Source organism: Phascolarctos cinereus, unplaced genomic scaffold, assembly GCF_003287225.1.
Source record: "Phascolarctos cinereus isolate Bilbo 61053 unplaced genomic scaffold, phaCin_HiC Scaffold_4;HRSCAF=312, whole genome shotgun sequence".
Classification (NCBI taxonomy): domain Eukaryota; kingdom Metazoa; phylum Chordata; class Mammalia; order Diprotodontia; family Phascolarctidae; genus Phascolarctos; species Phascolarctos cinereus.
Window position 1 is genome coordinate 231,644,661 of NW_027555847.1, and position 13,394 is coordinate 231,658,054.

General features: G+C 41.4%; 1 protein-coding gene across 2 annotated transcripts in view; it reads left to right on the forward strand.

Annotated features, from left to right (window-relative positions):
* Positions 1 to 42: 42 nt before the first annotated feature.
* Positions 43 to 13,394, forward strand: part of NMRK1 (nicotinamide riboside kinase 1) — a 34,587-nt gene continuing 21,235 nt past the window's right edge. Inside the window, exons 1-2 of one of the 2 annotated variants that reach the window (XM_021008512.2) lie at positions 43 to 396; positions 9,545 to 9,600. In XM_021008512.2, coding sequence (XP_020864171.1) covers positions 9,572 to 9,600 — 29 coding nt within the window. In that variant the 5' untranslated portion in view covers positions 43 to 396; positions 9,545 to 9,571. The remainder of the gene's footprint in view (positions 397 to 9,544; positions 9,601 to 13,394) is intronic. The other variant, XM_021008511.2, reaches the window with a different exon arrangement.

Here is a 13,394-nt window from a genome sequence, read left to right on the forward strand (position 1 = left end):
GCCGGCCCGGGAGAGAGCGCGCGAGCGAACGAGAGCGCGGGCACAGGCGGCGCGCGCCCGGCCGCTAAGCAGGCGCCCCGCGCGCAGCACCAAAGCGCGGAACCCGATCTGGGACCAGGGTGCGGGCGCGCGCCTCGCTGCCTGCTGAGGCCCCGCCCCCAGGCTGGAGCAGGGGCGGAGGGTAACCTGAACGGGCCGGACTGCGGTCTGCCAGTGGCCTGTGCACAGCGGCGGCCCCCGGAAGGTGCCAGTGCCCCCAGATTTTCCGCGTGCTGGTTGCGAGGATCTGAGCTGATCGCACTGACTGACGGCTTGCACTGAATGCTGCTCGTGCCCTCTGGATTACCAGGGGCGAAGTGGTGCCTGCCTGGGACTTCGGAACGCTACGGCGCCCAGGTGAGTACCCGATCAGTGCGGTGCTGCCACCGCGGCGCCCGCTCGGCGTCTTCTCCCGAGTGCTCGATGTGCAAGAGGCTTGGCAAGTGCGCTGCATCCATTTAGGAGTGCCTCGGTAAAGGGTGGCATGTAGGACCTTTCTTCGGGAGGGTCCGATAATGGCGCACTTTTAGAGGCGGATGTTGTTGCCACCGTGAGTATTCCACTGGGAGAGCTGATTCCTGGCGTGGGGAATAGAGGACCGGTCGTAGAGGCAGGAGGACCTGGATTCGAGTCCTATCTTTGACACATCGTGGGCAAGTCACTTAACCTCTTAGTGACCAAGCAACTCTCTTAAGTTCAAATTACCAACGAGTAGCCCTTCTTCATTGGTGGAGGGAGTTTCCACACCGTATGGTTACTTCCAAAAGGAATGAAATCACGGTTTCCCAATTCTGTCACCACCACTTCTCTGTAAAATAAGTAAATAATTACCTAGCCCTCTGACGTGTGTGTGGAGGGGGGGAGGAGTGGGGGTGGAGAATTCGTAATAATATAAGTTATCTAGGAATTGGGCTTCTTCTGTTGCTAATAAGCTTCTCATCACTGGAAGTCTTCCAGCAACTGGTTATATGTGTTGTGGAGAGGGTTACTTTTCAACTATGTGTTGGACTAGGTTGCTTCCGTGACTTTAAAGGTCATAGGCTTGTATTAGAGCTGAAAGGTATCTTAGAGGCCATCTAGTCCAGCCTTTTGATTTTGTACATGAGGAAACTGATTTGCCCAAGATCACTTAAGTAGTAAGCTTCAGAGGTACAATTTCCCCCAAATCCTCTGACTCCAGAGTCAGTGTCCTTTCCTTTACATTCCTGTTACCTCCAGAAAGGTAGCAATATCAGTAACTACTAACCCATATACCTTCTTTCTACAAAATTTTCATGAATATAATCTTCAAATGAACTGGGAACATCCTTGTTAAAGATATGAGGATTTCTACAAATTCTACAGCAAACTGCATCTTTATAGTCACACTTGACTGAATGGTATGGAGAATAAAAGATCCCAATATGCTTGTTATTTAATGTTTTGGTGGGGGGGAGCAAAATTCCCTGTTAAAAACTCTGCTCCAGTGAAGTGCCTCTATACATAAATAAAATTTGTACAAAATTCCTTGAAACATCTAACAGAGGCATTAATATCAGATTAATATCAAGCAAGTCAGAAACCAGGCAGGCATTCTCACCCAAGGCATTTGCCGGTATCATGAAGTACAGCATCCAAATGGAAGGAACCATTCCCTACAGATGATGAAGTCTTCTAAAAATCACCCATTTGCAGGTGACATTCTGCTGAGTACATCAAGCCTTGCAACATTTTACAGACTTCCTCTTCCACCCCCAACAAGGTCCATAATCACTCTGAAGCTTGCCTGTAACTATCCACACAGTTAAAAAAAAAAAGACACAAATGAATGAAGCACACCTGTTATTCAGAAGAAGCCATCTAGTTGGATGGATGGTCCATATTGCTGATCCATCATTACATTGTGGTTGTTTGTTTTTGGTTCTTGAAGAACACCATGACATCAGAAAAATGCCATGACTGGCAAGTGAATTGGATTTAAGTGAGGGAGGGCTGTGCAAAGTCACCAGCCTCACTTTCTCCTCCAGAGCCATCTGGGTCCAGTGGCAAGATACGGATCAGGATAACTGAGGATGCTCCCCCTGCCACCCATCATTACATACATCTTGGACAGACACTCCGATTTGTTAATGAGCCAGACTTAAAACTGAATAGAAGGAAGAAAATGAGGTAGATTGCCTTTGGAAAAATTGTGTAGTGCTTTTAATGACCTGAAGCTTCTCTTAGAAAAAAAAGGCCCATCATTTTATTCCAATATTCTTTTTTCTTTGAGAAATAGTCATCCAATATTAATATTTATACAATTGTACTTTGCTTGAATTGAAGATGTATTAAAGATGTCACATATATTTTTGTTTTTTAATATAGAAGAGCTGAGCAGGTATTTTCCATGCCTTTGGAAGACAAAACAAGTGGAAATTGGCTTAAATGAAAGTGACAAAGATTGTGATTAGACATAGGGAAGAAACAAATTGACTATTACAGTAATAAAACCCTGGAATAACTCCTGAAGAGATTGAGCTATCTTGGATCTACTAAAGGATGAAGCATGAAAAGGCATTTTTTTTAGTGCCATCTATTTGCAAGGTATTGTGCTAGGTGATGTGAGAAATATAATGAGTATGAGATACCCACCACAACTTATTTTCTAAACCTTTTCAAACCTCCCGAGGTTTCATCATCCCCCACCCTTTCAGCTGAGAACCTTCACTCATCTTTCACTGAAAAAATTTAAAAAAAATTTGTAGAAAGTTTGCTCTTTTCTTCTCTTCCTCATCCCACATCACCCAGATGCTTTCTGCCACTATCTCCTCCTTCACTCTTCACATGAAGAAGTGTCCTTTCCCCTTGGCAAGGCTAATTCTAGGTGTGCAAGTGATCCCATTCCATCCCACCTCCTGCAGCAGATTGCTCCCTCTGCTATACTGTCTCATTTGTCTTCATTCTCTCCCTGTTCACTGGCTGCCTATAAACATGCTTATATTACCCCATCATCAAAAAACTGTCACTAGATCCATCCATCTTCACTATCATCCCTCATCTCTCCTCCTTTTTTTAACATTTCAATTTGTTATTTATTTTTAACATTTTAAAAAAATTTTTGAGTTCCAAATTTTCTTCCTTCCTTCCACCCCCTCCCACATCATCCCATATCCACTGAGAGGTTAAGTAATATAATATCAATTATATATGTGAAATCATGCAAAACATATTTCCATATTAGCCATTTTTTTTTAAAGCAAGAAAAGTAAGGGGGGAAAGTTATACTTCAATTTGCACTCAGACTTCATCAGTTCTCTCTTTAGAGGTAGATGGCATTTTTTTCATCATAAGTCCTTTGGAACTATGATCATTGTGTTGGTCAGAGTAGCCAGGTCTTTCTTAGCTAACCATCATTACAACATTGCTGTTATTGTGCACCATGATCTCCCAGTTCTTCTCGCTTCACTTTGCATCTGTTCATATAGGTCTTCCATCTTTCAGAAATCACTCTCCTCATCATTTCTTTCTTTTTTTTTTTAGGCAATTAAGGTTAAATGACTTGTCCAGGGTCACACAGCTAGTAAGTGCCAAGTGTTTGGTCCAAGGCCAGACTTGAACTCAGGTCCTCCTGACTTCAGGGCCGGTGCTGTATCCACTTTGCCACCTAGCTGTCCTCTCATCATTTCTTATAACAACTATATTCCTTCACAATCATGCCATGACTTTTTCACCCATTCCCCTTCATTTCCAGTTCTTTGTCACCACCAAAGGAGCTGCCATAAATATTATTGTACATACAGGTCCTTTTCCTTTTTCTTTCATCTCTTTGGGATACAGACCTAGTAGTGATATTACTGGGTCAAAGAATATGGACAATTTTATAGCCATTTGAATATAGTTCCAAATCGTTCTCCAGAACTGTTGGATCAATTCACTATTCCACCAGCACTTCAGTAGTGTACCTATTTTTTCCTCATCCCTTCCAACATTTGTAATTTCTGATAGGTGTGAGGTGATACTCCAATATTCTTCTGATGGTACAGTGTCACTACAAGTTAGGGAATACCACATATAGTCTCTGAGGAATTCAAATTGCAGGTCACCCAAAAGGCAATGAGGAGGCCCATATTGAGTGTGAGTAGATTTCAAGGTACCTCCATTGCAGCCATCAGAGATATGTGTGACTGAAACAGAAGGCAGGTGTGGTGAGAGCAGTGATGACAACAACTCATGCACCATTTGTTGGTATCTGTGCAGCATCAGGAGTTCAAGAAGGAGGCCTTCAATATGTCTCCCCATGGAGAATTCATGGGAGGGCATGGACAAGAGTCATTAAGGATGAGAAGCTGTGGTTGGATTAGGATCTACTTGAATGAAGGGAGCACCTACAGCAAAAAGATAGATCACTGATCCATTGAGATATTGAAGCAAGTCTTATAACTTTGTTAAAAAGAAATAAAGTAAGGTTATTTTGACATATTTTGATAATCAACAACATTTATTTAGTGCTTATTATATTATATGCCCAGCATTGTGCTAAGCACTAGGGACACAAAGAAATACAAAAGCTATCCCTGCCCTCAAGAAGGCAAAATTCTCCATGTAAAAATAACTGCTTACATATCAAGTTGAAGGAAGGTAATCTCAGAGGAGAAGGCACATGGAACTCTGGAAGAAACCTCAGGCATAAGATGGGGTTTGAGCTAGGTCTTGAAGGAAGCCAGGAAAACTAAGAAGTAGAGGTGAGGAAAGAGAGCATTCCAAACATGGGAGCAGCACGTGCAGAGGCACTGCTGGGAGACAGAGTGTCAGGTGAGAGGAACAGTGGTTAGGCTAATGTAGCTTAATAACATAACATAAAATAATGTAACAGCTAGGTGACACAGTGGATAGAGTGCTGGGCCTGGAGTCAGGAAGATTCATCTTTCTGAGTTCAGATCTGGCCTCAGACACTTACTAGCTGTGTGATCCTGGGCAAGTCACTTAACCCTATTTGCCTGTTTCCTCATCTGTAAAATGAACCGGAGAAGGAAATGGCAAAACACTCCAGTATCTTTGCCAAGAAAACTCCAAATGGGGTCACGAAGGGTCAAATATGACTGAACAACGGCTGGATATAAAATCTGTGGAGGAGAGAAGAGTATAAGAAGCTTGGAAAGAGAGTGAATGCATACTGGCTTGAAGCCATCACCACTTCCATATCCTAATAGTGTGTGAAGCTGAATCCTCAAAGAGGATTTAAATGCCTTCATAACTTAGCCGCATCCAGCCCCATTACACATGACCCCTCTCCATGCACTCCGAGGTTCAGCCGTACTGAATTTCCTGCTGCATTTCACAGACAACAGTACATCTCTCATTTCTGTTTCTTGGCAATGGTTGTCCTCAGTCCCCAGAAGATTCTCCATCCCCGCCTCCACCTTTTGGAATCCCAAATTTATTCTAGGATTCAGCTCAGGCACCACCTTGTTCAGGATGTCTTTGCTGGTCATGCTAGTGACTAAAGTTACCTGTTTTGTGTGTACATATATGTGTACATGTGTGTGTATACACATACAATATAGAGAAATTAAGCAACTTGACCAAGATCACATAGCTAGGAAATGATGACAACACCAAAATTCAAATCGTGGCCCTTTCACTCCAAATCCAAGGTTCTTTCTACTATACAACAGCTGCCTCCTGGGTTCACAAATTGTACATTTAATATTTTTTCTAAAATTTTGCTGGGACTCAGCACTAAGGACATTGGCTTGTAGTATCCTGTCTGTGGTTGGTAGTTAATTCTTTGCTTGTTGTCTCAGTGAACTCCTTGAGAGCAGGGACTATCTTTTACCCTTCTTTGTATTTCCACTGCTTAGCAAAATGCCTGGTGCATAGTAGGTGCTTGATTGATGTTTACTGACTGACTGACTGAGTTCAGAGACTCCACCATTTTCCCCTTTCTTAGAAGTGGGACAGCAGTTTCCTTTTTCTGATACTGTAATACCAGTTTGTAATGATGTGATTGTAGACAGTGATATACAGATAAGGGAGATATTTGGACAGCAAAAAACCATCCCTGCTCCTCTCAAATCAGAGCACATTGTTTACCCATGAGGTATGAGTTTGGCCAGTACATATATACTGAATATACAAGAAAAATACAAATAATAAAAATCAGTCCAAGAATATATTGGCAATCAATCACTAGATTGTGTTTTCTGTGACTCCTCCAAGCTCACCATCAGTTCTTCTACTTCTCAGCTGTATAGAAGGGATTTCAATACCCAAAGATGCTATAAGTTTAGTACAGCTAACTTTGAACTCATTTGGGGCAGTTAGATGCCATCAGGACATAGTAAAAGAATAGCTCACTTAACTTTTTTTTTCTTGCTCTCTCAAAAGGATCTCTCTTTTTTCCTGATTCTCCCTGGCTTTTAATACTAAGCAATGCGTTAGAAGAGTGTTTGGGGATATCCGTACTTAGAACTCCATCTTCATCAAAAGTATTTAAGAATCTGATAACACACCAATTACCCAGATCAAATCTCAGCTTCCCAGGAAGACAGTGAATGGTTTACTTCCCCTGAGGTTGTTTTTGACATCCCAGTGTGTTTCTGGCTATCTTTAAGGAGTGTTAAAAAAAAAATTCTCAGAACTAAATTTAATTCACTTTAGAGTCTTGTCTAGGTATTTATGAATGTATCCATGGACACTTATGCTTATTTGTTTTTGTATATACATGAATAAATTCATAAACACATAATTATGCATAATAGGCACATGCAATAGAACAACTCTTTGAGGAGTCCCTGAAATCAAACAAATGAAAATAGGATTTAAGACTCATAACTTCAGAAAGGCGGGCATAAAGATTTCTGAATGTTTTGAAACACACACAAAAAAACTAGCTTCTTAATATTCTATTGGATTTCATATCTCTAATTGAAACTCTGTTTCCAGACTGACAATCTAAGAAACTTTCACAACAAGCCTTAGGCGAAAATTGTAATATGGGTGAAATTTGTCTTTAGCCTCTTTCCTGATCCTCTGTCCTTTTTATATTCTTTGGGGGCTTCTCCCTGCCCCTCCTGTCAAAGCATCTGGAAAATGAATTATACCACTAAAATGTTAGTGGACTCACCATCATTCCTTCAAAGGAAATCTGAACTTAAAAAAAAAACTCTAGAAAGGTGGTAATGTTTAACCTAAAGAAATGTCTGAAATGGTGTGAATACAGACTGTGGTATACAGTAAGAGAGCTATTTTGGCAGCAGAGGACCATCCCTGCTGCCCTCAAATCAGAGCACACTATATATCCCTGAGGTATGGGTTTGGCCAGTACTATACTTATATGCAGAATACAGAAGTAAATTCGAATAATAAAAATTTTATGTATGTATACATACTTGCAGTTACTAGCTAATTGACTCCGATTCAATAAACATCTATTAAATACCTCCTTACATGCAAAACACAGTGCTAGTTACCAGGGATACAACAATAGAACACAAAGTATCCCCTGTCCCCAAGGGATACAACCCAGATGAGTAAAAACAAAATAACTTGAAAAGTAAGAAGGCACTTCCTCGAAGGGGGTATAAGAAAAGGCTTTCCGTTGGAGATGGCATCTAAATTATCTAAATGAAGCTAAGGATTTGAAGAGGTAGAGGTGAGGAGGGAACATTTTCCAGGCGTGGGGGACAGCTTATGCAAAGACATGAAGTCTGTAGATGGAGCTCATAGTTTGGGGTACCTAAAATGGGACAGTGTAACTAAAACAGAACTCATCTTTCCCTCAAAACCCTTCTGAATTTCCCTCTAGCTCACAACGTCTGCAATCTTTGGCTTCTCTTTCCCACGTGCTCCATATATCTGATCTGTTGCTAAGCCTTGTCATTTCTACTGTGATAGTATCTCTCATATATGTTCCCCTCTGTCCTCTCACACAGATAACAACAACTGGTTCTCCTTAATGCGTGCCTGGAGTATTGTATTAGCCTTCTGGTTGGTCTCTCTGCCTCCAGTCTTTCCCACTCTAATTCATCCTCTACTCAGCTGCCAAAGTCATTTTTCTTTTTCTTTTTTTTTCTTTTTTCTTTTTTTTTAGGCAATTGAGGTTAAGTGACTTGCTCAAGGTCACACAGCTGGTACATGTCAAGTGTTTGTTCTGAGGCCGGATTTGAACTCAGGTCCTCCTGACTTCAGGGCCGGTGCTCATATCCACTGCACCACCTAGCTGCCCCCAAAGTGATTTTTCTAAAGCACAGATGTGATCCCTGCCAACCTCCCCCTGCCTACCTCCATTTAATAAGCCTCAGTGGCACCCTTTTAGTAATACTCCAGGATCAAGTATAAAATCATTTGGCACTTAAAACCCTTCACAATCTCTCCCCTTCCTACCTTTCTCATCCTCTTTATTCTCTGTGTCTTGGAATTCTCTATCTCACCTCCGATTCCTGACTTCCTTTAAGATGGAGCTCAAATCCCACTTTCCACGTAGGGTCTTTCCCACCCTTATCCCTCCCTTCCCCTGCTAGTGCCTTCCCTCTGAGATTACCTTAGATCTGTTCTGTATATATCTCGTACATAAAAGTTATTTGCATGTTTTCTCTCCATTTAGAATATGAGCTGCTTTAAGATGGGAACCTTGTGTCTGTTGTACTTTGTCTACTCAGCTTTTAGCACTACACCCGGCATACTCCAGTAAGCGCTTAGTACATGCTTGCTTAGTGAATGACAGTCACAGCCACATCAGGGGAGGAACCAGGCTATAGAGAAAGAAGGTGTAAGCTCAGAACATTGTTCTGCCTGGTACAGTAGTCACTTGATTGAATAAATTGTCCAGGTTAGACATGAGCTGGTTTACTGAAAGAACCAAACTCCAGATGAACATGATGGCACACCCCTATAATCCCTTGCTACCGACAAGTCTGAGGCTGATGGATCACTTGATCTTGGGATATGTGAGCAGTAGTGGGCTAAGCTAATCAGGTGTCTGCAATAAGTTCCACATTAATATGGTAAGCTCGGGGAACTGGGGTTGCCCAGGGAAGGGCAAACTGGCCCAGGTAGAAAACAGAGCCAGCAGTAGCTTCCCTACTGATCAGTATTGGGATCCAGCCTATGACTGGTAACCGTGCTTCCAGCCTCCAGATTAGGAGACCCAGCCTTAAAAAACAAAAGCGTGTTTGTGATAACCCTCAACTATCTCTGATAAGAGTAGAAACTGGCATGAATAATTTTTTTAAAAATCATTTGTTCTGAGCCCTGAATACATCATGTGAATTTTTAAAATTAATTAGTGAATATCAGAAATGAATTCACGAATTGATCAGTTTGAATTACCTTAGCCTTACACTAGTTGTTAGCACATAGCATTAGAGCATATCAGAGAGAAGACAACCTATTGTTAAATATCAGCTATGAATGGTCAATAGGTTTGAAAATCCTTACATGAGTAACAGAGATAATTATATTTTTTCTTGTTAGCTCATTTTGTCTTGTGATTGTTTTATTTCTAAAAAATTCTCCTTTAATGATGTATTTTTTTTTATTTTAGAAAGTGGAAGTAATTTGAAAGCACGTTATGAAAACATTTGTTGTTGGAATTAGTGGGTAAGTAGCAATCAGATTGTTTTCCTCTGAACAGCTAGCTGAGAGAATAGTTTTCACAGGTGGTGTGGAGGTGGGGAAAGAGGGGTGATTTTCAAGGATTGGGGCACAGTCCAAGGCGGATGGGTCTGAGTAGAACGCACAAAATTGTGGAGCTCCTAGAAAGCATGGGGCAAGAGAAGTTCATTCTCTCAGTTCGTGGTAATTTCCATATCCTTCTCCCTAGCTTTAGGGACCGTCTCAGGGATTTAGTGGAGAGAATTTGTCTCTGTCCAGTTTTAGATAACCAATGACTCTGGAAACAATCTCAGTTCCTCCTTATGTATGCCTTAATGCACAGGAGACAGGTGTGCAGATCAGATACCTGGAACATCTCTGGGCTATATGAACAAAGATTGTATTTCTTTTTCCACCATTACCCTTTTTCTGTTTCCCCAATATATATTCAAATTTTGTTACTCAATTGCTAAATGAAAGGCTGAACCACTGTGATGTTTCTTTAAGAGAAGTTTTTGTTTATATTATTACAGCATACAATCAATGGGAAGTGGTTTTAACCTCTGAAACATCTTGAACTCTTCTTTTTCTCTACACATCCAATTAATGGTCAAGTCTGGACTAATCTACCATTGCGATGTCTTTCATACCTGTTCTTTCTATTCTATTCTCACCTTTCTAGCTCAGGTGTTTTGTTACCTCCAAACTGGACTGTTGTAGTAGTCTTTTACCTGGTCTCCATGATTCCAGTCCTTATCCCCTTTAGTTTCCTATGGAGGTAACTGCAGATTAATGTTTCTAACATATTATTCTAATTATATTATCTTCTCTTCCAAAACATCCAATGACTCTCATTTTCTACTTCTCGGTCTGACTTCCATGATCTGGCCCTAACCTTAGCTTTCTGCCTTTTTCTCCCACTATCCATTTATAGTGGGTACTCTATGTTGCACTCTCATCTTTTCATGACTCTTCACCTTTGTTGCTGTCATCCTCTTTATCATGAGTGCCCACCCTCATCACTTAACTGTTAAAATACTAATCTTCCCTTGAATCATGGGCTTAAAAGCCCCCACTCCTATTCAGTTCATCTACAGAATTCAACAAATATTTGTTAAGTAGCTACCATGTGAGAAGGGGAGATGAAAAGACAAAAATGAAACATTTTCAGTGCCCTCAATGAGCTTACATATTATTCTATACACAGATACATGTGATACAAGGTAATTTGAGGAAGAGAACACTAGGAACCAGGGAGATAAGGGAAGATTTTGCATAGGGAACATAGGAATTGGGACCTGAGTTGAACCTTGAGGGAAAACAAAGTTTCTAGGAGACAGAGCGAGGGAGCAAATGCATTCTAGCCCATAAGAAAACACAGACACAAGATGAAATGTTGTATTTGGGGAAAATTGAGCACAGTTTGGACCGAACAAAAGGTACACAAAGAGAATTATGAAATAAGGCTAGAATATTGGTTGGACCCTGACTATGGAGAGCTTTAAATGTCATGGTCAGGAGTTTGCATTTTATCCTAGAGGAAATAGGGAACCATCAAAAGGTTTTAAGGATGGCACTTACATGGTCAGACCCATACATTTTGGATTGTATCCAATATCATCTGTTTTGTGAAGGATGAATTGGAGTAGGGGGAGGCTGGTGGAAGGGAGGATAGTAATATGGCTATTTTAACAGTCCAGGCTGTAAGCTCCTTGAGGGCCTCTTTTTTATGTCTCCAGCACTTAGCACAACACCTGGCCCAAAATGGAGCTTAATAAATGGGTATTGATTGATTATAGGGATGGTGTCCTCAACTCAATTGGTAGTCAAATGAGTGGCTAGGAAGGGATGCCTATGAAAGTTGAAGAAATGGAGAAGGGGAGTACACGATAGTATAATGTAGAAGTATAGAGTATAGATAGACTTTCTCTAAAAGTTTATCAATAAAAATGAAATAGATGCAGGATGATAGCTTGGGGGAGTTGCAGGTTCAGTAAAGTCTGTTTCCTTTTAAGAATGGAAGAGATCTGTGTTTGTTTATAAGTACCTGGGAAGGAGTCAATGGATTAGGAAGATAAGAGAGAGACGGAGGCAGAGAGACAAGGAGAAAACAACAGAGAGAAAGAGAATCTTGGAATGATTGATGAAGGGAAGTTCCTGGAAGAGAGAGGAAGGTATCAAAGGGCATCAAAGGACACTGACAGAATGGTAAATTTTGGCAAGAAGAAGGGCCACCTCTTCCTCAGACAGGAGCAGAGAAGGAGGAAACAGTTCTGAAGACTAGAAAGAGAAATGAGGAGCTCATGGTGGATGACTAGTTTATTCAGCAAAGTAGGAGGCAAGTTGAGAGAGCATAAGAATTGTGTTAGGGTTAGAGGGGAGAAGAGAAGATATTGAAAAGCTGCTATGAAAAATGGGGTAGAGAGTTAATCTGGGGAGAAAAAAGGATCGTGTAGTGCACCCAGGAGAGTCCAATTGAGATTGGATAATATGAATTTATGTGGACACAATTCATACAGTTGCATGATTTCCTTCAACATTTTACAGCAGTTCAGGTCGGGGTGATCCATGGTTAAAAATTTGCAGAGTGTAAACAATGGAAGCATAAGAAGAAAGGAACTTAAAAGTGAGACCCAAAGCAGGGATGATGGATTGGGGAAACATCTATGGAAAGAACAACTGGCAGCCTCAGACACTTACTAGCTGTGTGACTCTAGGCAAGTCACTTAACCCCAATTACCCTAAAAAAAAAAAGGAAAGAACAACTGGAATTCAAAGTGAAGATAAATACTTGGTTTAGGAGTAAGGCAGAGGGGAAAAAATTGAAGGACAGTAGGCTATGAATATTGAGGGTCTTGGTAAGGTCTGTTACATGACTTCTCTAGTTGGTAGCTAGGGAAGAGTAGAGATGGAGGTTATGGGAGTTGAAGAAGTTGATGAATTGGGAGGTTAGAGCATTCAAGGTGATGTCAAGTTGAATATTTATGTTCTAAGTATGAGATGAGGAGTTGAGGTGAAGGGGAAGACTGAATTCTGGAGCAAGAAGCTAGAATGACCCAGGGACCAGTATTTGATAACAACTAAGAGATGAAGATGGAATAAACTTCAAAGAAGAAGAGACTGTTAAGTGATGGTGGCAGAGAAAGGATGCTTTGGTGAGCAAGGAGTATTCCAATATCTATGTTTTGGGGGAGGTTTTGGGGGCGGGGTTTGTTTTTTGGTTTTAGGCAGTTGGGTTTAGGTGATTTGCCCAGGGTCACACAGCTAGTAAGTGTCAAGTGTTTGGTCTGAGACCGGATTTGAACTCAGGTCCTCCTGACTTCAGGGCCGGTGCTCTATCCACTGTGCCACCTACCTGCCCCCCAATACCTGTTTTTGTGTACCAGTGTTCCAGGGGAAATGAGAGGAGCAGCCAAGACTGAAGAGTGCCCAGGGATGAGTTATCACCCTAAGAAACTCTGGTTTCCATGAGCACAAGAAGAGGATGAATGTGAGAAGAGATAGAGTATGTAGAAAAGTTTAATGATGGAGTGGAAATAATAAAGAGTAAGTGAAAGGCAAAGGAGGATGGATAGGAATAAGGCTAGATGGGATAGGGATGAGGGTAGCAAGGAAAAAGGTTTTCACCTTGGCAGAAATCAACTCTGAAATTAGGGATTAGGGGAACTGTTTGCTAGCCAGAGGACAGGGAGAATGCTAGCTGGTCAATTATTCAGGTAATGGGATCACAAGCTCAGAGATAATGGCAGTAAGGAAGGTCATGTTTCAGAAGAGGCCCCTGGTCCTTGGCAACAATCAGT